The following is a 26243-nucleotide window of genomic DNA, read 5'->3' as shown; positions in this document are numbered from 1 at the left end:
AAAACCGCCGAGTCCACACTCACGTGGGGATGTGGCCTGCGCTCGCAGCCTCTGCAGCTCCCCTTGGAGTTGCACGTTCTCGTCCAGGGTGGCCTGGTGCTCAAGCCGCAGCTGCGCATTCTGCTCCAGCAGCTTCTGCACCTGGCTCCGGTCCAGATCACGCTCCTGCCACACAGCACATCATCCCTTCGTTAACTCGCACGTCATCGTCACCAGTCACCCCTCTACACAAGCTTCCACATGACCACGATCTTACGGTACCGTGCCATACGAGCAAAGAACTTAAACGTACCCAATGTCACAGTGATGAAAAAATCATTGAAGCGAGAATATCGCTCTATCGACATTCCCTGCATGTGAACGTAAGGAGGAGGAGAATGGCACCTCGTGCTGGGATTGACTCGAAATGTCATTAAAGGGTTCATGAAGCACCCCTTGGGCTTGTTGAAAAAACACATCCTGCGGAAAGCTGACACGGCTATGAACTGCTCTGCAAAATATTAGTCATGCGCACCACGTAAAGGCCACAAGCGGAGCGCGAAGTTGCCGTTTCCTCAGGCGCCCTTTTTTCAAACAGATGCCGGTTCTCACTCTCGTCGGTGGGCGGGGCATCTGCACGTTGACGTCGCAGATCTGCCAGTTTACGTCGCAAGAGATATAGCATGCTTATTGGCCGATAGCTGGATGAGATGTGTTTCTTGCTACGGGGTGCCGCCACTTGCCCGCGCCGCACTCCTCAGTCTGCTAAATTTACACGGTAGCCGCACTCGCGCACGCGAATCACAGCGGGAGAGCGATCGCGTTTCATGACACATGCTGACGTAACTTCTTACCCCCGGTGCCATCCCCCCCTGTCTAGCTTCCAGTGCATTCGTCGGCACGAGAAAAGAGAGAAAGCGCTGATAGCGTGCGCCAAACCCCCGTAACTCCGCTCATTCCTGACGGATTCGAGAAATTTTTGCGGCAATCGATTCGGGAGGCAGTAAACTACGATACTGAGGTATTAGATCATTACTTGGAAAAGTGGTTCATGGCCCCTTTAAACAAAACTGATTTTCTTGAAACAATGCATGGAATTAGCACGTTATATGCGATGTATGCAATACACCAAGCATGAAGCACCATGAAAAGTTGTTCAGCTTATCTCTTTAAGCTTGTTTTAATACCAATAAGAGTGTCTTAACAGTTTTTAGCGATAATAAATCACTGAAGTGTAGAAGCCATTATGGTGTTTCAGCAAAGTGTGACCATATTACCACTGTCATGCTAGACAATTCAGTTTTCCACATGCCAATTAATCCCCTATCACTGCTGCCTGGTACATCCATGGTGCGGAATTGTTAGAACGTCTAACGGGCCAAAAAAGTCCTCATAATACAGCACTCTTATTCCAAAACATTTCACTTTTGATGTGTGACTGACACAATTATCTGTATACCGCTGTAAACAGAACTCGCAACTTGTAAGGCCGCCCCTGAGACATCTCTGGTAGCATTTGGTTGTGACAAGATGTCATCAAACAAGGAACGGCCACCGTAGCTAGCGGCATTATTATTCCATGACTTCTTGTCACTTCAAGCCTCTAAGTTCCCCACAACTTCTGTTCTTTTTGAATGTCTACTCGTGTGAGACCATGTTCTCCAACCAAACAGTCAAATCCCCTACAAGTGATGCCTTTACAGTAACACAATGACCTGGACAATGAAGGATTCCTTATGTCCCAGCTATATTGAGAGCATTACAGTGTACATTGTTTACAATGGAGTGAGCTACAAAGTGTTCTGAAGGTCTCAAGCACTTGATCATAAAGACATTTCGCTGCACTAATGACACACTCAAAGAAAGAATAAATTTCCAGCTCGTACCAAGGTGCATTCGCTGAGACGAGCACGGGCCTTGAGCAGCTGAGCTTCCAGCTGTACAGCGTGCTCCACACGTCGACGACTGCCTTCCAGTTGTTCCTCCAGCATGGCCTTTGTTTCACCCAGGATCCGCTTGTCCTCGCGCAGTTCCTGAGCACAACAGCTCGTTAGTCAAACCACCACATCGCAGCTCAACAATTAGTCAGCTTGCAGTGACGCAGAAAGCGCAAATGACATCGTCAACACCTTTCTTTACTGCGCATTGCTTCGAACAATAATTCATGCCCCGTAACTCATTAAAACTTTGCCTCGTATATCAAGCCTCTGCAACTACGTGTTAGGCACCATACAAAAATATCTGCTTCAACCAGATGCAAGGATATGAATGCCTAACATTCATATCCTTGCATCTGGTGGTTCTTTCTGCATGGATATCATGGGAATTTTTTTCAACTATTGAAAATCGCATTATGCAGTGTCTGTGCATGAGAACATGCGCAAGACACTGCACATGTTCGTTAACTCCCTCTGGCGCAAAGCACCAGGGATGGTATCTTTTCCTTCTTCCATGTTAAGTAAAACAAAAAATGCATGATTTTAGCAAACTGGAAAATGAAGATGATTGTATTCTACCTTCAGATGATGTGCTTAAATAATGGCACCGAAAAAAAAGATTGATGCTGAGGACTCTAGCGAAAATGCTTCCTGTGGTGATCGCCCACTATGTGATGCCTGCGGAAAACTGTACATTTGGAAAAACATAAAGAAAGGAAATCCAAAAAAGGGCAGGAAGGGTAAGATGGAAGCTTACGATGAAACACTCTGTGAACAAGGAGTGCATGCTCGAGCACACACCCCGTTTAATAAGGATTTTTTCATCATAAAGAAAGGAAAAATTTCAATATAATTCATTTGGCAACTATACGCTTGTTCACACATCAGCTCTTTGTGCGCAGTTTCCCGAATATGTGAAATAGTTTGTCCTCAAGTTGGCCGCATTAAAAAATATGCCCAGTACATAAATTTTTTTTCAGTAATAAAAAAATAATGCCATTCACCAATCCTGTAGCAGTAAGTTACGAAGTATGTACAAATTTACTTTGCAGCTTATTGCTACAGAATGGGTAGGTGGCAATATCCCTTTTTAATAAACCTTATTCTGCCTTGCAGGATTCCACATCACTGATTTGCCTTCTTTAATTTTTATTACTTTACCAAGACAAGATACTCGGCAGGCATTTCTGTGTACTGAAAGGAGGTTGGTTAAACTAGTTTACAACCAGGAAAATTAACAAAGAAATTGACACTTTTCTTTCCTCGGGTTACTGGAATTATATGCAGAGACAAAATGTACGATCAATTACAGGCAACTCTGTGTCCGCTGCTACATCGCCTACTCTGTCCAGGACGAAGTCACACTAGCCCAGCTTTCACTTACCTCCACTCTGCTGCGGAAGAAGTCGAGTTCACTCATTTTGTCCTTGTACCTCTGTATCTCACTTTCAAGTCTATCCAGCTTCAGCACCTGCGATGAACACAACTTTCGCTCTAAAGCTGTTCACGTTTTCACAAACAGTCATCAGTTCAAAAAAAGTCTTGTAAGATGCACACCTTTTCTTTGAGAATGTCGATCTCGTCCCTATAGGCCTTGGCTGTTCTCGCATCTTGCACAAGCTCCAAGTTCTAGAACACACGCGCACACAAAAAATAGTCATACTTAGTGCATTTCTGAAGATGAGGGAAGTGAGAAGTAATGACAGTCTATCTACCAAAGGCAGCTTGGGAGCACGAGGCTTCGAAGCTAGACTAGTCAGTTTACGTTCAACGTGGTGAACACGGAACACAACAAAACAAGTGGTGAAACGGGAGAGACGCTGAGAGTGCATCTCTTCAAAGTAGAGCTGTGCGAATAGCAAAATTTTGGGTGCGAAGCGAATTCGAATAATAAAGATTGAGTGCGAATCGAATCGAATAATTTTCGAATATTTCTCAAACATTTTTCGAATAATTCGAAGTGAAATTACAGAAAAAGTTGCAGAGAATCCCTAAGTATGTTCTTGTGAGATAGCAACATGAAAGTGTTTCTTTTCGCTAGGTTGATGAAGCGCTGGTGGGGTCATATTTAATAGTTGTCTTTCTTATCAAGAATGAGGCAATGTAGAGGCCGAATTGTATTTATGTACATGATTTGGTGCAACCAAAGTGTTGTCGACAACACTTTACACGTGATAAGCAGAGATGCCATTTCCTCAGCCTCTCCTCCTCTTTCAACTTCTGTGGAAGCCCAACTGATGTGGCAGACAAGGGTGTGCTCCCTTCAAGTCTGGAGTTCCAAATCTGCCTCGTAGACGTCAATATATAAGAACATCTGAAATTTTGGATGCTAAAAAGCTTCGGCGTCCGATTTTTCAGACTTCCTGCCCAAATGTCAGGTCCAAAACAGCATTAATTGAGCCCCCAACTCTGCCACATCTTTCATCTTCTTTCATCTCCATATTGGAACCAGCGTTTTCTTGAGTTAATACATTTGCGACCGTAGCGGAGCTTGAAAGGCAGCTTTGCCGCAATACGGGGTTGTGATGAGGTGAAGCATATTGAAAATCTAGAGACCACTTCCAAACGGACGTTGACTGTCTCTTGGCTAAGTTCGACCGTAACTGATTTGAAGGGCAGCTTTGCCGCAATACGGGGGTGTGAGGAGGTAAAGCATATTGAAAATCTAGGGACCACTTCCAACCGGACTTCGTCTCTTGGCCAAGTTCGACCGTAACGGAGCTTGAAAGGCAGCTTTGCCGCAATACGAGAATGTAATGAGGTGAAGCATATTGAAAATCTGAAGGGGTCATTTTCAACCGGACGTTGACTGCATTTGTGTTTGGGAAATTCGAATAGTTCGAATAGTAAAATTTCAGTGCGAATCGAATTGAATAGCAAACACTATTCGAAAAATATTCGAAATTTCGAATATTCGCACACCCCTACTTGTAAGTCTTCACTTGTTCTGTTGTCACTGCTATTCATGTTGTGCTTATGACACCTGTATTGTGCATGGATTCAAAATGTTGACATGCTCGTAAAAATGCTACACAAGCTGTCTGCTCCTCTATATGCAATGACACTAATATGAGATGAAACATTGCTGCTTACCTCTTGTCGCAACCTGGCAATCGCCTCCTTCAGCTGACTGAGCTCCTCTTTTTGTTCGGACAGTACTTCAAGCTTCTCCTCTCTGCAATACAGGTTGAATTGTGACTCAAAGCATGCGGAAGACAGAGGCAAGTGATGAGCTGTCGGCCTCTGATCTGACACTTGTCATCAGATTAGTATTGCAGGGAGCATCTTCGTCGCAACATGTGCTACCCTAACGAAGACACGAGATTTTTCAGAACATTGACTCCGGCAACATTCTTTTTTCAATGACTTCACTTAAAGCCCCCTCTTTCCCTAATTGTTTCTCTTCTTTGGACTATCTACGTGACTACAGCAACAGCTTTTGTTTCCTTATTTAACAACTTTTCAATGTTACAACAGAGGCATGAAAGACAGCATAGGGACAAGATGCAGAATGAATCGTAGCAAGCATGAAGACGTCTTTAGAACACCGAAAAAAATTTCAGTTTCAACTGTGAGATATCTGAATTTTAGACTCTGTGAGGTCAGAAAGTGAAATGGACGAGAGACTGCATAAACTCACAACTCCTGCTGACAGCGACGAAGCTTGGCCTTGGTGTCGGCAAGTTCCACACCCAGTCTCGAGTCGGTTGCCTGGGGTGAAGCTGCGTCAGAGCCACCCCACACCTGATCACCCGGACTGTCGGCACTGCCACTGGACTCCTGCTCCAATGTCAGGTTCACTAGGCGCTGGAACAATGGACAACGTTATGTCAGCTGTGCATTTAGGCAAGTTAATCGGAGTGCACACTAAAGGAGATGACATGACAAGCACATTATACGCATGTGCGCATTTCAAATCGTAACGCATGACCGCATATGCAGTAGCTTAACACAGAATTTCAACGGCAATTAGCCCTTCACAAATGAGCAACGGCTTCACAACAAAATAGAAAGTCAAAGTCAACACAGAATGCCACTGCCCACACAAACCTGTGCTGCACTGTCTCGCTGTCGGGAGAGGGTGGCTACGTGACGGACTAGAGTGGCATACATGCGCGGCCGGTCAGCCTCGGGCAGTGTCTCTAGGCGACCCCAGTCCCGTGTCCAGACCGAATCCGGATTGTCGGTGATGGAGGCGATTGCTTCGGCCAAGGAGGCCTGGGTGGCCAAGTCAAGTCTTCGAATGGCTTCGATGAAGCGTCCCTTGCGGCCGCACTGTACTGCGCAGCCCAGCATCAGAAGGAGCAGACGACTAAGCTCCTGCTCGCTGCTCTCTGCAAAAGATATGAAGTTTTAGTTTGTTCTGAAAACTTCTTGGCGCTTACGGAATATCGAATTACTGGAGATATAAATGTGAGCAAACAGAGCAGTGGCACAGAACTCAACCAGACAAAGAACTACCGTTGCAGTGACCAAGTGTGCGCTGCTTTGCGGCTGGCATAAACTTCCAACACAGCATAGCTGTGAACATGTTGCCCTTTGAAACCTTTATGCAAGGTGCCTATATTTGTGGTTAGACAAAGCATTGCAAGATGCTGCTATCAGCATATGGTAACCCAGTACTTCGCAAACGTCATTGCGTATGTCACAATACCAGACAAGCTAAGACTCTATTACCATGCACATTACATATCAATTCCTTTTGCTTTCACTTGACATACTCTTTTGTACCAAATGCAATGCTAGCTCAAGGTCATATTTCTCTGTATGTAATGATTTTAAAGTAGTCTCAGATTGTCGCAAGGTTTACACAATCAATTGTAATGTTCAATTACATTCTAAAAAATTGCAACTGCCACTAAAAACAGCTTGTTTCTTGCGGTACTTTCTAGCACAGAAACAGAAGGTCAGTGCTAAATGTCTAATGCTTTAAAACGTGGCTCTTTGATACAAGAAGACTGTTTCCATGTCACAGAATGTACACATGCTAAAGTAGGTACACGTGCTAAAAATGGCACACTTGCTAGACAAGGTACATGTGCTAATGAAGGTACACGTGCTAAAAATGGCACACTTGCTAGACAAGGTACACGTGCTAATCAAGGTACATGTGCTAAAAATGACACACTTGCTAATAAGGTACACGTGCTAATGAATGCACACATGCTAGACAAGGCACACGTGCTCAACAAGGTACGCATGCTAGATAAACATCTGAGCTGTCACATACCGTCAAAGGTTGCTTTGGCAATGCTGACCACATTGGGGAGGTGCATAACTAGCACTTGTTCCAGGACTTCCTGCAACAATGAAGAGGGTCATAAGGTTAGGCAAGCAATCGTCGCACAGAGAATAAAAGATCCATTAAACAGTAAAATACTTGTATTGCTCATGTATGTATTATTGAGGAAAACATATGAAGTAATGATCCTAGTCATTTTGCTGAAAGGACCACTTCATCTGTTCGGCAATTTTTAATTCACAGCTGCTCGATGGACAGCTCATTACCAAAGAATGATAAAATAATGACAGGAGCTTGGCAGAGAGCTTTAAAGGAGTACTGACACGATTTTGAAGTGCAGCAAAATGGATGTTTTTGGTTTCCTTGGCATGTAGTGTTAACGCTCTCCCCACACCGCATCCGGGAAACTCGTATAAATATTTAAGTTAGATTTTAAAGTTTTCATCTCCCAGCATCTGCAAGGCAGCTTCACCGTATGGAGAGCCCTATGACGTTTCAAGTCAGCTCACTTGGTTTGCGAAGTCTGGGTTCTCCATGCAGCCTAAATCACAGAAATCGCTGTCGGAGGCACTGGACGACAATTCAGTCATCATGAACCACGTTCGACTGACAGCAAAGGACAGCAGGTGCATATTTCGTGGGTTGCAGTCTGCCCGTGACGTCACGGGCAGACTTGACACGTCACTATGAAGCCGCCCTCTCGAAACCGAAACCGAAACTGCTGGTTGAAAGAAGTGGTATTAAAAATATATGCAATGCATCCCCAGGCACCACGACACTCTTTTTAGGGTTCTCGACACCCGTACTTTCATTTAGAGCAACAACCCGAAACATTTTAAAATTCACGTCAGTACTCCTTTAAAACACCGTAAAGCAGCAGCTTGCTATGCGCAAGTTACAACAAGAGAACCCACAGTGCTTAGAAAAATGCAGAGCTAGCTTTTTATGTTGCTATGAGGAACTATTTTGATATCTTAATGCCGGTCTCTAATATTAGCGCACAATTGTGGGCATAACAGTCGGCTCAAAACCCCAAGAAAATATTGACAGCACTGACTGTTGCTATCTCGCACAAAGGAAGTGCATGTGATAATCTAACGCTACTTTTGACGTACCCTTTTGATTGTGAGAAAACAGTCTAACAAAAACTTATCACAGATATCATAAAGCAGGATGGCATTAGTGAACTTGGACCTTGGTACTGCTCTTAATTTGTATTATTCTAGAAAGAAGGCAATACTTGTTTGAGAGTCACAATTTTAGTAGCACAACTGGCATAGCACAACAGTGTTTTTTTGTGTGAGCACTCTGGTATTTCATTTTAGTGTCACAAGACAGAGCATAGCAACTTTTTTTTAAAACTTGACACACTAAGAGCTGCACCAATAGCTTTCATCACTAGTGCTAGGATAGTGGGCTTGTAAAGCATTTGCACGTGGGATACACACAACGCTTTCCTGCCCCACCAAGACATTTGCATATTGGTTGCAATGAGAATGGATGACAGATAAATTGCGCACTCTTAACCTCGTGGTGTCTATGCTAGGTCTTAACTTTGTATCCATTTGCTTCTGCAAGCAAAGTGGAACCCTTACCTCGTAGAACACTTTGATGTTGTGCAGTAGCATGTTGAGATTCCGCAGTCGAGAAGTCATGTCCGTTGCTGGATTTATTACCCCGGAGTACATGGGATGGGCGTCACTGCAACGTACAAGATGCAAGAAAAAAATAATAAATTTACCGACAATTACAATACTCCCTAATGCAAAATTTAAGAGTAGTTCTACACGATTTTCATTCCGCGATATGGCGAGGCAAAGAATTTGAGAAAAACATAATTCACGTAGCGTATACAGTCAGATTACAAATACTGTGGTGCCATTTCGTGGTCTCGTGAGGCCTCTGCCTTCCTCTTCACTGTTTCTCCATACTCTCCACACTATGCTTTTGCTTTCACCTTTCACTGTGCTCATTCGATCACTTGTGGCAAGCAATAACGAGGGAAAAGGAATGCCACCACTCAACTCAGCAACAGGCGCTTAAGAGCTGCACTCTAAGAAATTTGCTCGTGTGCTCCTATCTTTCCCCTTTCCTAAAGTGCTCTGCTAGACGACCATTTAGAGCTTTTTAGTGCATTCAGTAGTAAGTGCGGGAACAACAATAGAACAGTATATAATGAGTTGCTCACATCTGCAGCCAGACGGTGTGCAGAAAGACGCCATCGCAGAGCTGCTTGAAGTCCAATGGCTTGCCGTCATCATCGTAAAATGTTTTGACCTGCGATGCAGAAAAAAACAACCGGCTTTAAAAGTTGCATTGAGTATAAGCTGCCTGCCTCAGTCATGGTGAAGCTATAACTTGTATAAGGTACTAAATGCGAACAGCGCAAAACCAACAAAGGGACGAAAAACAACAATATGGGACAAGCATCTGTGGTTTTTCATTGTTTTGTCATTTTTCAATTGTGATGACAAGCATTCAGGAAGAGCTATTAAGAGCATGGCAGTGAAGCTTCCAGTGGCATCAAGTGTCGTTGGATGCCAGACTTCTGCATTGACTTCCACGTGCAATTGAATGCTACAGTTGTGCAAAGGGCTACAGTTGTAAAAATAGTTCTAGAAACTCCTTGCGATTTTCCTTTTTTTTTTATGTGTGTGAGCAAGAGATGCTTATAAATCTTGCTCAATATGTGTTTTTTAAAAAAATGTTCAATTAATGGACTTAATTTATGAGAGCCATACAGACATCCTGACAGCAAAGAGAAGGCAACAACGCCTCCAGTAGCCAAATCAGCCACACTTCACTGTATTTCACAGCAGCAAGTTACACGAACGTCGATATGTACTGTACCACTTCAGTGTCGCATAGCTTTATTAAATATACGCGGGATGGTTCACATAAGATGTACGTTATTTAAGCACAGTGAGCCCAGCTATGTTCTCCAAAGTCAAGCTGTAAGATAGGGTGGAACAAGATTTTAGTAATTCTTATATTCATTGTGTTTCTGCCCGCAGTGCCGTTTAAAACACTATTACACTCCTTTAGTTTTCCAAAATAAAATGTATGGAAGCCTGCTTGCTGACATGAAATGTGCATTCCCATGCACAGCTCAAAAGGAAGCTACTGCTTCTGCACAGCTTCGTTATAAACTCAAATAATGAAAAGAACGTTAACACATTAACAAGTCAACAAACAAATTGGAAAGCAACAATCATTTTTCAGCTATGAATCAGTAAAGCCGCCTACGCAGCACCAGATGAATTAAAGCAAGGCCAAAAATATACAACGATAATTAAGCTGTGTTTGAGGCTGTTAGGATTTTATCTTGTTAATGAAGTAGCACTACTACAGCTATTGTTTTAATGCTCTTGCCACAGGACCGAAAAGCTCTACACATCAACTGTCAGCATCAAATGTTCATATTGTTATGCCCGTGAAAATATGATGCAGGCTTCACCAAACAAAAATTTGTTTCTTCTTGGTTCAAGCACGCAGGCTTTGAGTGACTGAGGCAGCATGTTGACAGGCGTCAGTTTTGGTTGTAACTCTGAATTAGAGGCCATGTCCCCCTGGCTTTGTGAATATCCCACCTTTTTGTTGATTCTAGCTCTACAATTTTTTGCACTTCTAGAGCATAGCAAGTATAAACGACAAACAACAGCCAAACAAGACATTTTGCTGGAGTCAGCATCTCGACATGGATTCAATCTGTCAAGGCCCTGAAAAAGACAAACCCCACTGTCGAAATGTTTGATCGAGCAACATCACTTGTTTGATCCACTGCAGCATCTTCAATTGCACTGGTTAGTGGCTACCTCCCACACATTTAAAATAACACGACTGGTTTCCCCCCTTACAGAGTGAATTTGTCATCATCATAGGCTCATCATCAGTGTACTTGAGCAGTTGTACACACATACTTTTCATTTCTTTGCTGTCATTACGTCCCATAAGATGTTCACACAACATGGCATGCAAATTGAACCAGACAGCTGATGAGTGAACTGGCTCGTTATGTGCAGGCTGTTTCACACTTGGGGGGAAAACTCTGAGCATGTTACAATGCGCTCCAAGTTTTCCCCTAAGTGTGAAACAGCCTGTAACGTAAGTCCAGAATAAGCAAAGGAAAGAACAGAGAATGTGGACAACACACTAGTGCTGCTGTTTGTTTTAGTTCTATTTCATTTTCTTATTGTACTTGTTTAGCTTTGTGTTAGTTCTACTTTACTTTCTTTTTTAACTTGTTTAGTTTAACAGGCAAATCTTACAAGTCAAGCTGAGCATTGGCACTATTATACGTACGCTGCAGTCAAAATAAAGAACAGTAGCTTCTAAAATCAAGCAGTAACTAATTTTGCTGAGTATCAGCATCTATTATATCTTTGGCGTGAATGTTGCTGTCATCCAAAACATTTTGAAGTAAATTTCTTGGATGAAGCAGTGCTCATTGCATATCTGCCTCTTAATCATTTATCGTGCTTATTGGAGACAGTGAATCAGTCAACGCTTTTTTTTTTTTTAATCTTCAATCATAAACATTTAGTAAGCACAGCCTAGACAACTTGTTTTTTTTTTGTTTTCTTTTCATTCTGGTGATTCTTTCTCTATCGGTACTCTCTCCTCAACACATGCACGCTGCTCATTTGAGGAGAGATCTTCATTTCCTTCAAATCAATATGATTTCCTTGAGAACTTTTCTTTTCATTCCTTCGTTCGCCAACATTTCTGCTGCTTTCGGAAACAACAAAACGTATACTTTCTAACGCCACTCGACTCTTCGCGGTCAATCCTCTGCAGTGGGTATCGACGCCATCAGCAAAGGAAAGCCAAATCAAACCCGCGTATGGTTCAGCGAGGCGTAAACTTAAACCAGCTGCATAATCCACCGCCTCTCAAGTAGTAAACTCCTTCGCTAACTCGGCGGAATCGCGTCGTCTCGAAACAAGGCGGCGGCCGCCTCCGAAAACAAACTTCACTACCCGATCGGCGTGTGCAAACAGCGCAAATATCATCCGCAAACATTGCACATCTAATGCTTCTCTTCGTAGCATTACAAGACAGTCCAAACGCACGTCTAACTCATAAGGAACGCTTTGCATCGGCGAAAGGATAGCGCAGATTGCATCGCGGAGACCGAATTGAGGCGAGATGATGATCAACTCGGAACTGAAAGTCGTAAACGAAAGGAGCGCATTGCGATCAAGCTCGACAACGACACGCAATAAAGCTGGCGAAATCCTAGAAGCAACGCGTCTCAACTCCCACGACAAAGGTGCCTTCGAAGAAGAGAACAAATACAAAAAACCACGCCTGAAAAAGAAGCCATTGTTTTAATTGTCTCACCACGTCGGTAACTCCGAACCAGCTTCTAAGGGCGACTATATCGACCAGAAAAAGCGAGTACGCGTACGAAATCCTGCCTGCAAGAAGTCAGCGATCTCTTGTTTCAGTTTCTTCTCGCTTAAAAGCTCACACGCGTAGCGATCGAAGGATACAACAGCATAAACAAACCCCCCACTGCTGCACCTGACGCTAAACTTGACAGCCCGTTTGTGACAGGAGCAAACTTGCTCCACTTCGCAATCGCGGCCACAGACGTGGATCAACTTGGTTCGCAAAGAAAGGACATTCAATTCGAACCCCTGGGGATATTAAGGGTCTCGATTTCGATCCTGTGTGATCTTTGTTTCTTTTTTATGCGGTACTTTCTTTTCGCAAACTCGGAGCGATCCCGATCGTGAGAGACGATGGTACCACGCACGAAACTGGATCACTCACCCACGCAGCTAGTGGGGACTGGAGGAATATTTCTTCGCCATTGGCCATGCTGAAGTTGCCGTACTTTTCCACCTTTGGGGTTCAGATCGATGGCGAGTAAACGCCAATTTCGTGCCTCTTCGCTGAGAGCGTACTGCCATCGTCCATGTTGGCTCAGGAACCGACAACTAGCGCCAGTGAGCGGCGTCCACAGAACGATGTGGTGTTGGAGAGAGGAGGAACGCCGAAGTCGTGTACGCATACGGAACGGACGGACCGTACTGACGTACCACGTACGCCGTACGCACTACGGTTACCTACTACGGTAGTACCAGTTTAGGTATTCTGTACCATGGAACACTTACATCCGGTAGTACCGGTGGTACCGGTAGTACGGGCGTAGCTCGCAGCTTTTGGACAAGCTTCTCACTTCTGCGGTTCTCTTGTTTCTGTACTCCCTTTCATTTCAAAGCCTTTGGTTGTTATGAGCTGTTATTTTATGTTAACTACATGCAGCTTTCAAAAGATGAAACCGGTCTGGGAGCGCTGCGTCGCTCAGTTTTGCGAGATTTCTTTAACCGGACCTTTCGTACAGTTGTCCCGTTAATAAAACCCGTTATGTTGAAGCCCTGTTTCGCCTGTCCATAACCCCACTATTTAGTCGTCATATGTAAATAGGGAAGAAAGCAGCTCCGGCAATTATGAATCCGTGTGCCTAGCAAGTATGCCAGGGGGTTTAAGGGGTTGTTCCCAAGTTGAAGCTGCGCGGCCTGCGAAGCCGCGCGCGGCCGGTTGACGGGGCTTACCGCGGACAATGGAAACCCACCTCACTCTACGAGGCTGAGGCATAGAGTAATATAAAAAAGGTTAAGAGAGGACACTCCCGTAGGCCCCTGCGGCTGATTTGGGTTCGCAGCGCACCAAACGGATGTGGGGAATCCTAACAGCCGCCTCAGAGATCAGAAATCGCAAAAAAAAATTAAAAATGCGAATCTCAGAGGCCATTATTTAGCTATAGGTAAAATTACACGGCCCCCGAGACCACTTTTGTTCGTGTGATTGTCTCGGGGGTTATATATATATATATTTTTTTTCTTTTAACGCGTTACTTGCATGCATAAGTAGCTTCGTGTAAGCCACACCGCCAGAGCGGCGAGCACACAATGCCATTGTTTATGCAGACATGACAATCGTTGGGAGAGACGAAACATTTATTTCAAGTCACATTCTCACTAAGCACATACAAAAGATGGGTGCACTGCACAATGCAAGACAGCTGCCACATGTTGAGAAATTGCACAGTAGGAATAAATAGGCGATATTTAGAAAATTCTTACAATACAATAAATGTGCAGAAGACAGCATTAGCATCACAGAGGAAAAGGGGACTTCAGAGAGAAAAGGGGCCACTCGATTTAAGCGAATGAAGAATATGTATGACCATCCAAACACTAACTAGCTGAACGGCAAAATAGTGCGAAAGATACGGACATACTTTGATAGTTAGCTAATGACAACCACAACTTCAAAATTACATCTTGGAAAGGTGCAAAGGGCTACCTGTCGTCTCGCGGAATCCTGAACCACTTAGTCGTTGCACCACGCAGCGCAGCAGTAGCTGCCGTAGTACTTGACTCCGGACGGCATGACCTGGAAAAAGAGAAAAAAGTTTACCGTATTTTCTCTGGCCTTCGCGCAAATTGTCTCCGACGCACTTCTCAGCGCCCTTTCGCGAAAAACAGTCTCAAGCAGTTGCCGCAGTGAACACAAAGCAACCTTCGGTGCATGAACTACTGAGGCAGTATTTAACGAGAATATTACGTCGTAGCCACGGCCAACGAACACAGTTCTCATTTCTCAAGTTCTCTCTTATTCGGCTCTTAACATAGGCGTCAAGCAAACTGTGAATACCACAAATAACGATTCTAAGCACAACTGCACTCTTTCACACGTTTGCACACCCATGCAGTGAATTAGAACTGCGTGTAACGGCATTGAATGCACAAAGAAAACCTTACGACGCAAGCGGCGACTCATTTTTGGCGCCAAGAAACGATTTCTTCGCTAACGTGCTGCACAGCATTTCAAGTTGCTATTTCTTAATGCAAAGCAGTTCACGAGCATCATACGCGAAGCGTGAAGCAGAAAGAAGCTTTCGGCGCTAAAACACAAAGTGCGTCAAATGTCAACTTAAAGCTGTAGCGACAAATACATTGCAAAGTAATGAAGGGAAAAAAGAACCTAATGAAGGCGTTCTTACCAAGCAGCCGCCAAACAGAGTGAGTTCCCGGCAGACGATCCCAGCGAATTTCACATGCGTCGCCGCTCATGCCGCGTCGTCTTGCCATGCCGGCAATCCCTGACCATATATGGTCATGACAGCTACCAATCGATGATTTCGAACTGTCCAATCGCAGATGATAAAGACGGATTTAGAGCCGCACTACGAGCCAGCGGAAGCCACTGCCGCAGCCACATAGTCTGACAAAGACAAGTAGATGTATCGTGAACCAGAAAAGGTACTGCAGTGGATAACTAGTACGCGCGTTCTCTTGGAAACAGGGAGTGACGTGCTGCCGTCTAACGGCTGGCGTGAAGCTGCGTAGCTCCGCCGCTTATAGGCTCGTGTGTCCACTCTTGTCATTTTCTGTTACTCTATGGCTGAGGCATAGAGTAACAGAAAATGACAAGAGTGGACACACGAGCCTATAAGCGGCGGAGCTACGCAGCTTCACGCCAGCCGTTAGACGGCAGCACGTCACTCCCTGTTTCCAAGAGAACGCGCGTACTAGTTATCCACTGCAGTACCTTTTCTGGTTCACGATACATCTACTTGTCTTTGTCAGACTATGTGGCTGCGGCAGTGGCTTCCGCTGGCTCGTAGTGCGGCTCTAAATCCGTCTTTATCATCTGCGATTGGACAGTTCGAAATCATCGATTGGTAGCTGTCATGACCATATATGGTCAGGGATTGCCGGCATGGCAAGACGACGCGGCATGAGCGGCGACGCATGTGAAATTCGCTGGGATCGTCTGCCGGGAACTCACTCTGTTTGGCGGCTGCTTGGTAAGAACGCCTTCATTAGGTTCTTTTTTCCCTTCATTACTTTGCAATGTATTTGTCGCTACAGCTTTAAGTTGACATTTGACGCACTTTGTGTTTTAGCGCCGAAAGCTTCTTTCTGCTTCACGCTTCGCGTATGATGCTCGTGAACTGCTTTGCATTAAGAAATAGCAACTTGAAATGCTGTGCAGCACGTTAGCGAAGAAATCGTTTCTTGGCGCCAAAAATGAGTCGCCGCTTGCGTCGTAAGGTTTTCTTTGTGCATTCAATGCCGTTACACGCAGTTCTAATTCACTGCATGGGTGTGCAAACGTGTGAAAGAGTGCAGTTGTGCTTAGAATCGTTATTTGTGGTATTCACAGTTTGCTTGACGCCTATGTTAAGAGCCGAATAAGAGAGAACTTGAGAAATGAGAACTGTGTTCGTTGGCCGTGGCTACGACGTAATATTCTCGTTAAATACTGCCTCAGTAGTTCATGCACCGAAGGTTGCTTTGTGTTCACTGCGGCAACTGCTTGAGACTGTTTTTCGCGAAAGGGCGCTGAGAAGTGCGTCGGAGACAATTTGCGCGAAGGCCAGAGAAAATACGGTAAACTTTTTTCTCTTTTTCCAGGTCATGCCGTCCGGAGTCAAGTACTACGGCAGCTACTGCTGCGCTGCGTGGTGCAACGACTAAGTGGTTCAGGATTCCGCGAGACGACAGGTAGCCCTTTGCACCTTTCCAAGATGTAATTTTGAAGTTGTGGTTGTCATTAGCTAACTATCAAAGTATGTCCGTATCTTTCGCACTATTTTGCCGTTCAGCTAGTTAGTGTTTGGATGGTCATACATATTCTTCATTCGCTTAAATCGAGTGGCCCCTTTTCTCTCTGAAGTCCCCTTTTCCTCTGTGATGCTAATGCTGTCTTCTGCACATTTATTGTATTGTAAGAATTTTCTAAATATCGCCTATTTATTCCTACTGTGCAATTTCTCAACATGTGGCAGCTGTCTTGCATTGTGCAGTGCACCCATCTTTTGTATGTGCTTAGTGAGAATGTGACTTGAAATAAATGTTTCGTCTCTCCCAACGATTGTCATGTCTGCATAAACAATGGCATTGTGTGCTCGCCGCTCTGGCGGTGTGGCTTACACGAAGCTACTTATGCATGCAAGTAACGCGTTAAAAGAAAAAAAATATATATATATATAACCCCCGAGACAATCACACGAACAAAAGTGGTCTCGGGGGCCGTGTAATTTTACCTATAGCTAAATAATGGCCTCTGAGATTCGCATTTTTAATTTTTTTTTGCGATTTCTGATCTCTGAGGCGGCTGTTAGGATTCCCCACATCCGTTTGGTGCGCTGCGAACCCAAATCAGCCGCAGGGGCCTACGGGAGTGTCCTCTCTTAACCTTTTTTATATTACTCTATGGCTGAGGTTTCAAAAGCCACAACGCAAATAAAGATAAGCGCGCTGATAAGCGAGCTCGTCTCGATAACGAGACAAAAAAACGAAAGCTAGTCTCCGCACTGGTTGCGCATTTCCAAGGACGCGCCCCCTCCTAGCCTCGTACGGCTCGTAGCTGTACGTGTGTGAGAGGGAAAACGAGCTCTGGCCGTGTTGCGGTGCTGCGGCGGCGATCGTCACAGAGCTCCCGCACCGCGACTGGCGACTTCGACGGGAACCACGACCGCAAAAAAGGTCGTTGACGCCGCCGCCGCCGCAGAGGACTTCGCTGAGCAGCGGACTCGGAATGAACCACTAAAGTGATCAGCAGCAGCAGCAGATCATCATGAACCGATTCGCGCGCTTAGACGTGGCAAGCAGACGATGGCACGTTTTGAGGCTGCAGCGAATGAACTACTCGGGGGGATTCTCCAAAGATCGTACGTAGAAACAGTACTACCCGCTAATTGCGCGCACGCCGCTGCGCTTCGTACTGCAACAGGTGTCGCACGCACGTGCGGAAAGCGGCGGATTTGCAGCGAAGCATCCATCAGAGTAGGGAGCGCTTCAAATGACCGATCAGGCGACCTTGTTGCCGGCAACAAGCACGCGGCGTGCCTTGTGTTTTGGCGGCATGTTGGCTGAGCGCGCGCCACGGTCGGATAAACCTGTTGTTGGAAATACGGGTCAAAAACATGCACGGAAAAAAGAGCGATTGGACATTCGGGTCATCGCTAAATACCGGTGTCGCGGTCACTTTCGATCGTGATCAGACCCGAACCGGATCATCGTGATTGGCTCCTTTGCGGAAGCTGCGAAAGGGAGCCAATCACGGCTGAGAAACTCGATCCGGATCGGGCTAGATAGCGATCGAAAGGGCCGGGTCAGCTAGTGGTTTATCCAACTTCGGGGGTAGGTGGTGTTATCAAGTTTTGGCGGGGGGGGGGGGGTGTATATGTGACACCGGTGCAAGTTAATGAGCACACTTTCTTCTTCTATTCACTTTTCTTTTCTTTTTTTTTTTTGTAAAGTGCTTAGGGTAGTTTGCATTCATTTTGAGTTCCTTACGTCGCATTTTGTCAGGGTGTCAGAACATATTGTTTATCCAAACTGTTCGTACTGCTCAAATCTGTACCTGACATGCAGGTATATCAACATTCTCAGCAGTTCTTCTCGTGTATCATTTGAAAGCCTGTTGGTATGCATGGTACAAAAATCGTATACACTTATACTCCAAGCTGGCAGTACCACGTTATAAAAGAAAATTTTGACTATTATTCAGCTATATATATATATATATATATAGTAGTGGGAAAAGAATCACGCGGACCCCGATAGAATAAGGAATGAAGAAAGAAACTACGATTTTCATTGGTTTGGCACTATTTTCACTAACGTTTCGTCTGGTGGACCAGACGAAACGTTAGTGAAAATATACAGTGCCAAACCAACGAAAGTCGTAGTTTCTTTCTTCACTCCTTATATATATGACGCTCCCACTGTACAGGTGCTTTAATAAATTCGCAAAGGAAATTTGCTCCCACACGCAATTGCTAACAAAGTTTAAAAAGGATACAGAGCTGTCCTTGCTTGCTTAAACCCGACTGTGCACTCTCATTTTCCAGTTGTAGATGCAGCTTCTAAAGAGGACCAAAGGCTCTCCACACTCGTCAATGCATACAGGAAGCATGGCCATAAAATTGCAAAAATCAATCCCATCGCCTCGACACCTTCAACACAGTAAGAGCTGTGCAGTAGCTAGCGTTAGCACTTGAAGTATGATTATGCTAACTACTTTCGTTATGGCTATCCTATAGGTATGTCAAGGACCTCGAACTGCAAACACACAGGCTCACTCCTACAGAAACTGTATGTGGACAAAAAGTCGAAAGTATCACGGAAAACATGAGGGCCGCTTACTGTGGTCCGCTTGGCTTGGAGTTCATGCACATGGTATGTGGATATATCTATATGTATTATGTTACCACTGAAACAAGCTATGAATTAACATATATTCATTCAATGAACATCATCCCTTGCCCAGGAAGAGGAGAAAAGAACTTGGTTTGCAGATCGTTATGAAAGTCTCATTGGTCAAGGAAGACCACCTATTGAAAGGCGCAAGAAAATGGCAGAGATCTTGCTGAAGTCGCAGGTACTGTTTTATTGATTTTACTTCATTTTATTTTATTTCATTAGCTCAAAAGCCCTTAAGGAAGGGTGTATATATAAGTTGGGGTAAATATAGAGAGATAGACAGATAAAGTGGAATGATTAAACTGCCTGTTTTTTCGTAGGTGTTCGATAATTTCTTGGCAGCGAAGTTTTCAACCGTAAAAAGGTACGGAGGAGAAGGCGCCGAAAGCATGATGACTTTCTTCTACGAGCTGTTCTGCCAAGCGCCAAAAAGTGAGTGCCACTTGTTTCAATCTTGCAGATAGTTTCGCTGAGAAAGGTCACGGCACAAATATTCACTCTAGCACTTTACATTTCCAGCTGGAGTAACGGACATTGTTGTGGGAATGCCTCATAGGGGTCGGCTTAACCTGCTCACTGGACTACTGGACTTCCCACCAGTGCAAGTATTCCAGAAGGTACAAATCCTCAACAAGCAATAGTCTGTTCCTCACTTCAAAGCTCATCCTTTAGTGTAGCGATGACGTTTACAAATCAGCACAGGTTTGGGTAACCAGCAAAAACATCATCACAAACTTGCAGTGATAATACCAATGGCGGTCTCCCCTACTTGTGCTGCAGTTGCATTTCAATGAAGGCGAAATGCTAGAGACCAGTGTACTTAGATTTTAGGTGCACGCTAAAGAACACCAGGTGGTCAAAATTTCTGGAGCCCTCCACTACAGCGTCTCTCATAATCATATTGCGGTTTTGAGGCGTCAAACTTCAAGAATTATATTAATCACTTGTGTCGTTAACTCTAAACATAAAACACTGTGAGAGCTCGCGTGGTGCGCCGAAGATTTTCTTTGTGAATATCCACAGTGTCAGAAGGTGGCAGCAGCAGCAGAGGTAAGGGGTACATGATGGTTACAGGATGGCACGCGGCATCTGCCGCGGCATGAGCCAGAACACTAGACCGGCGAATCCAACATACTCGAACAGAGCACGGATAAGCTGCAGCACAATGGTGAAATTGCACTGCTACACTCACAGAAAGGTCTACGCGATGGAGTGCACGCACCGCTTGCATCGAGTCCGTGTAAAGGATCACACTTGATGGGTGTTGCATCTCGACGAGCGGTTGAAGTGCGGCAAGACCATCACAGAGGGCAACTAACTCGGCTAGTACGGATGTAATGGGGGTGTCTAATGCATAAGAGCAGGTCTGGTTGGCATATGGGTGAGATGGGCACACTAAGGAAGTGTGCAGTATAGAAGATGTCAACCTGGCGTCCACATACACTCAAACCTCGATATAACGAACACGGATATAAAGAATTATCGGTTATAACGAAGTAAATGAAGAATAGCCTTGTCATAGATACAGTGCTACAAATACACGTTTATAACGAATTTTCGGATATAACGAAGTTATTCTTGTGGCGGATGTCACTTTGTTATAATGAGGTTTGAGTGTATGCTTTTAGTTCAAGTGCCTGAGGTGCCAAAGATAAAGGGCCGAGCGGTGTGCACCTTGAAGTAGAGTTTACATTCACTTCTTGACGGATACATCCAAGTAACTTGTTAGTGGTCACTTGGCAATGATCCCACGGTGGTACTGACAACGTAGGTTTGTCAACCAAACGGTCCGCATGGTCATGAACTCCTGAGTGCACTTACTCGTCAAGAGGAGGTATCGCTCCGAAGAGTTCGCGTGAGTGCGGCTGTGACGCCTTCAATCCACGCTAAGTGGGGCTACACCGACACAACTTCAAGCGGCCCATTTTGTCCTGCGCTGATGCGGGAAGCAGACCTGAACCACCTCTTATGGACATGCCCTGGGCTACAAGCGGCTCGTCGACGCCACCTGCGGCGTGCGGGACTTCAGTACACCAGGCCACCGGACCTGCAGCAATGGATATACGGTCCGAACCATAGGTCCCTCCTGGACTTCATGGAGGAAACACTACTGCGCCATTTTGTGTAATGTGTATTGATGCCGCAGGGCAAACTAACACATGAAAAAAAAAAAAAACGCTGGACCTTTTGTCGTGTCTATCACTACACCTTTATTTTAGATGGGCACGATTATATACCGGTTAATGCCCGATATACGTGGCATGAGATTGCAGAGAAAACGAAAACTGATCAGTGCACATTAGGCGGCAGCATTTATTTCTTACCCGTTTCCGTTTTTTAGATACACTGTTACTGCACTTTTATCGCTTGTTTCGTATATACATTTAAACCCCTTTATAAGAGACAATTGGGTGTAAGAGACACCAATGTGCCTGCATCGAAATAGGGGTTTATCAGAAATTGAGAACATGGTACCCAGTTTATAAGAAACACCTCATATAAGGGACAAGAACGGCTCCCCGGTGCATGCCTCTTATAAAGGGGTTCAGCTTAGCTTAAAAAACTGCCATAATGTCAGGAAAAGGTGAACGAAAGCCATAGTATATATGCAGCTTTTGATTTTCTGTTGCCAAGATCCTTTCTGCACTGAGCGCTGAGTTTCAGGAAAACAAGTGCGTGACTGGATAAGTGTGGTGTCTTTGTGTGTGTGTTTCCTCCTCAAACCCCCTTCTCCTTATTTCCTTTACAGATGAAAGGCATGCCCGAGGTTCCTGCTGGCATCAAGGGTTCCGGAGACGTACTGTCGCACCTGAGTAAGACATGTCAAACTTGAAGGCGCAAGTCTTGATTTGTAGCAGCACGCCGTTTTTCTTCCGTCCAGGCACATCAGTGGATCTTCAAGGTTACCCTGGTCCCTTGCACGCTACTCTGTTGCCAAACCCATCACATTTGGAGGTAATCAATGTTTTAGTTGTTGTGCTGTTAACTGTGAATATGTGGTGTGCTTCTGAAAGTGTTTGATGTGCTCTTCCATAATGTTTCTGCGCTCGAATATGACGCACAAAAATGGCAATAATCAATTCGATCAATGCTGCATTTGTTCAAAGTTTGTTCATTATTAACCGCTAGCGGTCGGTACATTTTTATCTTTCTTCGTCAGAGCTTGTTAGCAAGCTTAATAGCGCATCGCACTGCTAATTGAAAAAACTGATAGTCTTAGCCACACGACTTCACTTTTGTCACGCAGCGCGTTAATATTCTGTACACTTGTGGTATTTCTAATATATGTGGAATAAAAATAATTTCCCGAAAATCTGCCAATATCATATCTGTCAAGTCTCCTGAGCTTATCATAAAATTTTTAAATTTAGGCTCATTTTATTAATGTTGCATCACATTTCAGGAGAGATAAATAATGTTTCCAAAAATGGTGGTACGTCGGTCTCCAAACCTTCCACGGAAACTCATGCGGTGATGAAAAATTGCTGGGGGGTTATTTGCTCTGTGCAACCTTTTTCAAACAAATACACTAATCAGGCGAAATTGGCAACAGCAAAGTTCTTGTCACTATGATCTGAGAACATTTTGTTGCTTGTCAGCACTTGTCGAAAGTTTGCTGCTGCATGTGTTTCTCCATCTGAAATTAAATTATCCCACAAGGGTGTTGTGGTCAGGAGAGGCTCTAGAGAAAAATAATTATTTCCTCCTCCTCATGCCCGCTCCCTTCCCAAGTGTATTCTGTGGACATTTTATGAATGTTAATGTTCACTGGTTACGCAATGTGATAACCACCTTTAGGTTTACCGACAAGTAACTGCATCACCCACCGTGGTGGCTTAGTGGCTATGAAGCTTCTCTGCTAAGCACCAGGATACGGCTTGATTTTTAGCCACAGTCGCTGCATTTCGGTGTGGACAAAATACTAAAACGCTCATGTACATACACTCAAACCTCATTATAACAAAGTCACATCTGCCACGAAAATAACTTCGTTATATACGAAAATTCGTTATAAACGTTTATTTTTAGCACTGTAGCTATAACAAGACTATTTTTCATTTACTTCGTTATAACCGATAATTTGTTATATCCGTGTTCGTTATATCGAGGTTTGAGTGTACACTTACGTGCAGCTCCGATAATTTTTTTAACATTTCAAGCACACGCGTGCATCGATTTCAGAATGCCGTCACGATCAACAAAGCCAAACGCTCGAAGTGCTACAAGCCGCGGGCGTGCCGCAAAACTTTAAAAAAAAAACCCTTGTCCTCTCCAGGCCTTTCAGTATCTCCAGGGTTGGCCGTGACATCACCACTCGTGTCTGGTTATGTCAGTCAGCAACAAAAAGAACCTGTTTGTCTGCTCGCACGCGCGCTCGCCGCGCGTCCTCCTTGCATGGCGAGGAAAGACGTGGAAATCTTAAGGGCTCGTTTTTCTTTGTTATACACAATATTAATGAGCACTAACAGACAATAATGCCACGGAAAGTATAGGGGATGTTATTAGTAGTAAATGTAAGGTAAATGTGAAGAAAGAAAAGTGGACGAAAAGATAACTTGCCGCGGGCAGGGACCGAGCCTGCGACCTTCGAATAATGCGTCCGATGCTCTACCAACTGAGCTACCGCAGCGGCCATCCCCCCCGTCCACTTTATGGGGTATATATGTACATTTAAACGTGGGAGTGTCAGTAAGCACCGCCAACCGCCAGTAGCCATGACGGCGAGTGTGGAACACTCTTTTTTTCTGCCTGTTGGCGTCACGTAGCACGTGAACTTATTGCAAGCTGGCAGCTGACCAATATCTAGTTACGTTATCGTCCACTTTTCTTTCTTCACATTTACCTTACATTTACTAATAATAACATCCCCTATACTTTCCTTGGCATTATTGTCTGTTAGTGCTCATTAATATTGCGTATAACAAAGAAAAACGAGCCCTTAAGATTTCCACGTCTTTCCTTCATTCATAGTGAGGGTCTCGTTCTGGCAGACATGATGCCTTCGGGTAGTATGCGAGGGATTATTAGTCAGCTGCCAGCTCGTAATAAGTTCACGTGGTACGTGACACCAACAGGCAGAAAAAAAGTGTTCCACACTCGCCGTCATGGCTACTGGCGGCGCTGACTGACACTCCCACGTTTACATGTACATATATACCCCATAAAGTGGACAGGGGGATGGCCGCCACGGTAGCTCAGTTGGTAGAGCATCGGACGTGTTTTTCGAAGATCGCAGGTTCGGTCCCTGCCCGCGGCAAGTTATCTTTTCATCCACTTTTCTTTCTTCACATTTACCTTACATTTACTACTAACATCCCCTATACTTTCCTTGGCATTATTGCCTGTTAATGCTCATTATTATTGCATGGTGAGGAGGATCGCTAGGCCAGAAGTCACAAGATAATAAACGGAGCGTAGCAAAGGATAGAGCAAAGCAAGCGAGGGCCACTTTCGAATCGCCAAATGCGTGTTACTCCGCTATTGCGGCACTGTTTCGAAGAATTCTTGCGGCTACGTGTTTATTGAAGACTCGTGCACAACTGCAACACCACAACTAAATTTTGACCTCTGTTTAGGGGCCCTTTAAAGTCCCCCTGCCCAACCACCAACATGCGCCATGCACCACACGCACGCTTCAGCATTGTCTTCTCCTATTTCTCCAGAGCGTCCCTCTGGTAACATTCCCATACTGCCCTACCCCTCCCCTCTCTGCATGTATTTACATGCAGCAGCATTAAAGAATCCAGGTAGTCAGAATTAATCTGGGGTGCACCATTACAGCGTGTGTCATAATCACATTTAGGCCTTAACGTGTAAAACCCCACAATTTAATTTGCTATTTGCTTCATCCAAAAACCATTCCCATGTACAAGGACAAAATTAGTCTTATTTTCTTTTTTACTCTGGTTCAGGGTGTGAGTCCCGTGGCAGTGGGAAAAACACGAGCCCGCATGCAAAGCTTAGATCCTGTGAAGTACTCCCAGTCCAGGAGTGCCTGGGGCGGCAAATTTCCAGCACTGGCAGTCCAGATCCACGGCGACGCATCGTTTGCCGCCCAGGGCGTCATCATGGAAACTGTGGCCATGTCACGACTTCCAGGGTTTACCGTGGGTGGCTCCGTCCACTTAGTGGTCAACAACCAGATTGGATTCACCACACCAGCCTCGTACGGCAGGTGACGAGACTTCCTAACCTCGTGAGCTTCCGTGCCAATTGCTCTGGCTTACTTGTTTTTAAGGCGTAAGCCTTAAGTGCCTTGTGAGAAGCGGAATGTGGCCATCCTGCCGCGTTGACAGCACATGTGATTCGAAAAAGCGTAACATGCGATAAATGTCATCATGACCACTGTCATTGTTATGATCATAATTTGCATATAGAGCCACTTGGACATAGATAAGACTGATAAGAGCTAAGGACTGATAAGATTGACATACATAATCATGGTATAACACACATGAAATGAAGGGAACGACCACAAACAATTTGCAGTCAATGCGTAAAGGCTTCTGCTGTCAGTTTTCTTAGCGATTCATTCATAAGGTATCCTGAGGAGTTGAATTGAGTGCATGTTATAAATGCAGAAGAACTATTATGAAATAGACTGAACGGTACTGTGGCAGGAAATTCTTGCTTTCATCTGTATTATTTGCCAGTGCACGTGTCGTAGCCTAGAAGAAAATGCATAGCTGACCTGCTGTCCAGAAAACTGATAACCATGTGTACTTGCACACTAGCCAAGCTCGCAATAAGATCGTGCGACCAACCCCCACTTCACGAGGAACTTTAGTGGTTTTGGTCCACTTAGCAGGAGCACACTTGCGAAGGCACAGCATTTCAGAGCATTTGATTTGTTGA

General features: G+C 44.8%; 2 protein-coding genes and 1 non-coding gene across 5 annotated transcripts in view; 2 read left to right on the top strand and 1 right to left on the bottom strand.

Annotated features, from left to right (window-relative positions):
- Positions 1-13130, bottom strand: part of LOC119375603 (girdin) — a 37161-nt gene extending 24031 nt beyond the window's left edge. The window contains exons 1-11 of the mRNA XM_049410885.1: positions 12937-13130; positions 9347-9435; positions 8754-8859; positions 7147-7216; positions 5967-6250; positions 5557-5723; positions 5010-5091; positions 3474-3545; positions 3301-3387; positions 1866-2012; positions 24-165 (exon numbers count right to left, since the gene is read on the bottom strand). Of these exons, the coding sequence (XP_049266842.1) occupies positions 24-165; positions 1866-2012; positions 3301-3387; positions 3474-3545; positions 5010-5091; positions 5557-5723; positions 5967-6250; positions 7147-7216; positions 8754-8859; positions 9347-9435; positions 12937-12984 (1294 nt within the window). The 5' untranslated portion in view covers positions 12985-13130. The remainder of the gene's footprint in view (positions 1-23; positions 166-1865; positions 2013-3300; positions 3388-3473; positions 3546-5009; positions 5092-5556; positions 5724-5966; positions 6251-7146; positions 7217-8753; positions 8860-9346; positions 9436-12936) is intronic.
- LOC119375605 (2-oxoadipate dehydrogenase complex component E1) overlaps positions 1-26243 on the top strand; it is a 305767-nt gene that overhangs the window by 25812 nt on the left and 253712 nt on the right. For 2 of the 3 annotated variants that reach the window (XR_007414377.1, XM_037645818.2), the window contains exons 1-9: positions 17579-17851; positions 19037-19151; positions 19229-19364; positions 19456-19566; positions 19709-19820; positions 19908-20005; positions 22138-22201; positions 22270-22343; positions 25301-25563. Coding sequence is in view for 2 of the 3 variants with exons in the window: in XM_037645818.2 (XP_037501746.1) it covers positions 17758-17851; positions 19037-19151; positions 19229-19364; positions 19456-19566; positions 19709-19820; positions 19908-20005; positions 22138-22201; positions 22270-22343; positions 25301-25563 (1067 nt within the window). In the remaining variant the exon portion in view is untranslated. Of the gene's footprint in view, positions 1-17578; positions 17852-19036; positions 19152-19228; positions 19365-19455; positions 19567-19708; positions 19821-19907; positions 20006-22137; positions 22202-22269; positions 22344-25300; positions 25564-26243 lie in introns of those variants that run through there. The other variant, XM_037645819.2, reaches the window with a different exon arrangement.
- Trnat-ugu (transfer RNA threonine (anticodon UGU)) lies at positions 24573-24645 on the top strand. Its single transcript has one exon. It is a non-coding gene; the product is annotated as a tRNA-Thr (tRNA).

This window comes from Rhipicephalus sanguineus, chromosome 11, assembly GCF_013339695.2.
Source record: "Rhipicephalus sanguineus isolate Rsan-2018 chromosome 11, BIME_Rsan_1.4, whole genome shotgun sequence".
In the NCBI taxonomy this organism is placed as follows: domain Eukaryota; kingdom Metazoa; phylum Arthropoda; class Arachnida; order Ixodida; family Ixodidae; genus Rhipicephalus; species Rhipicephalus sanguineus.
Note: the sequence above shows the minus strand (reverse complement) of the source record. Positions and strands in the feature narration are given on the sequence as shown.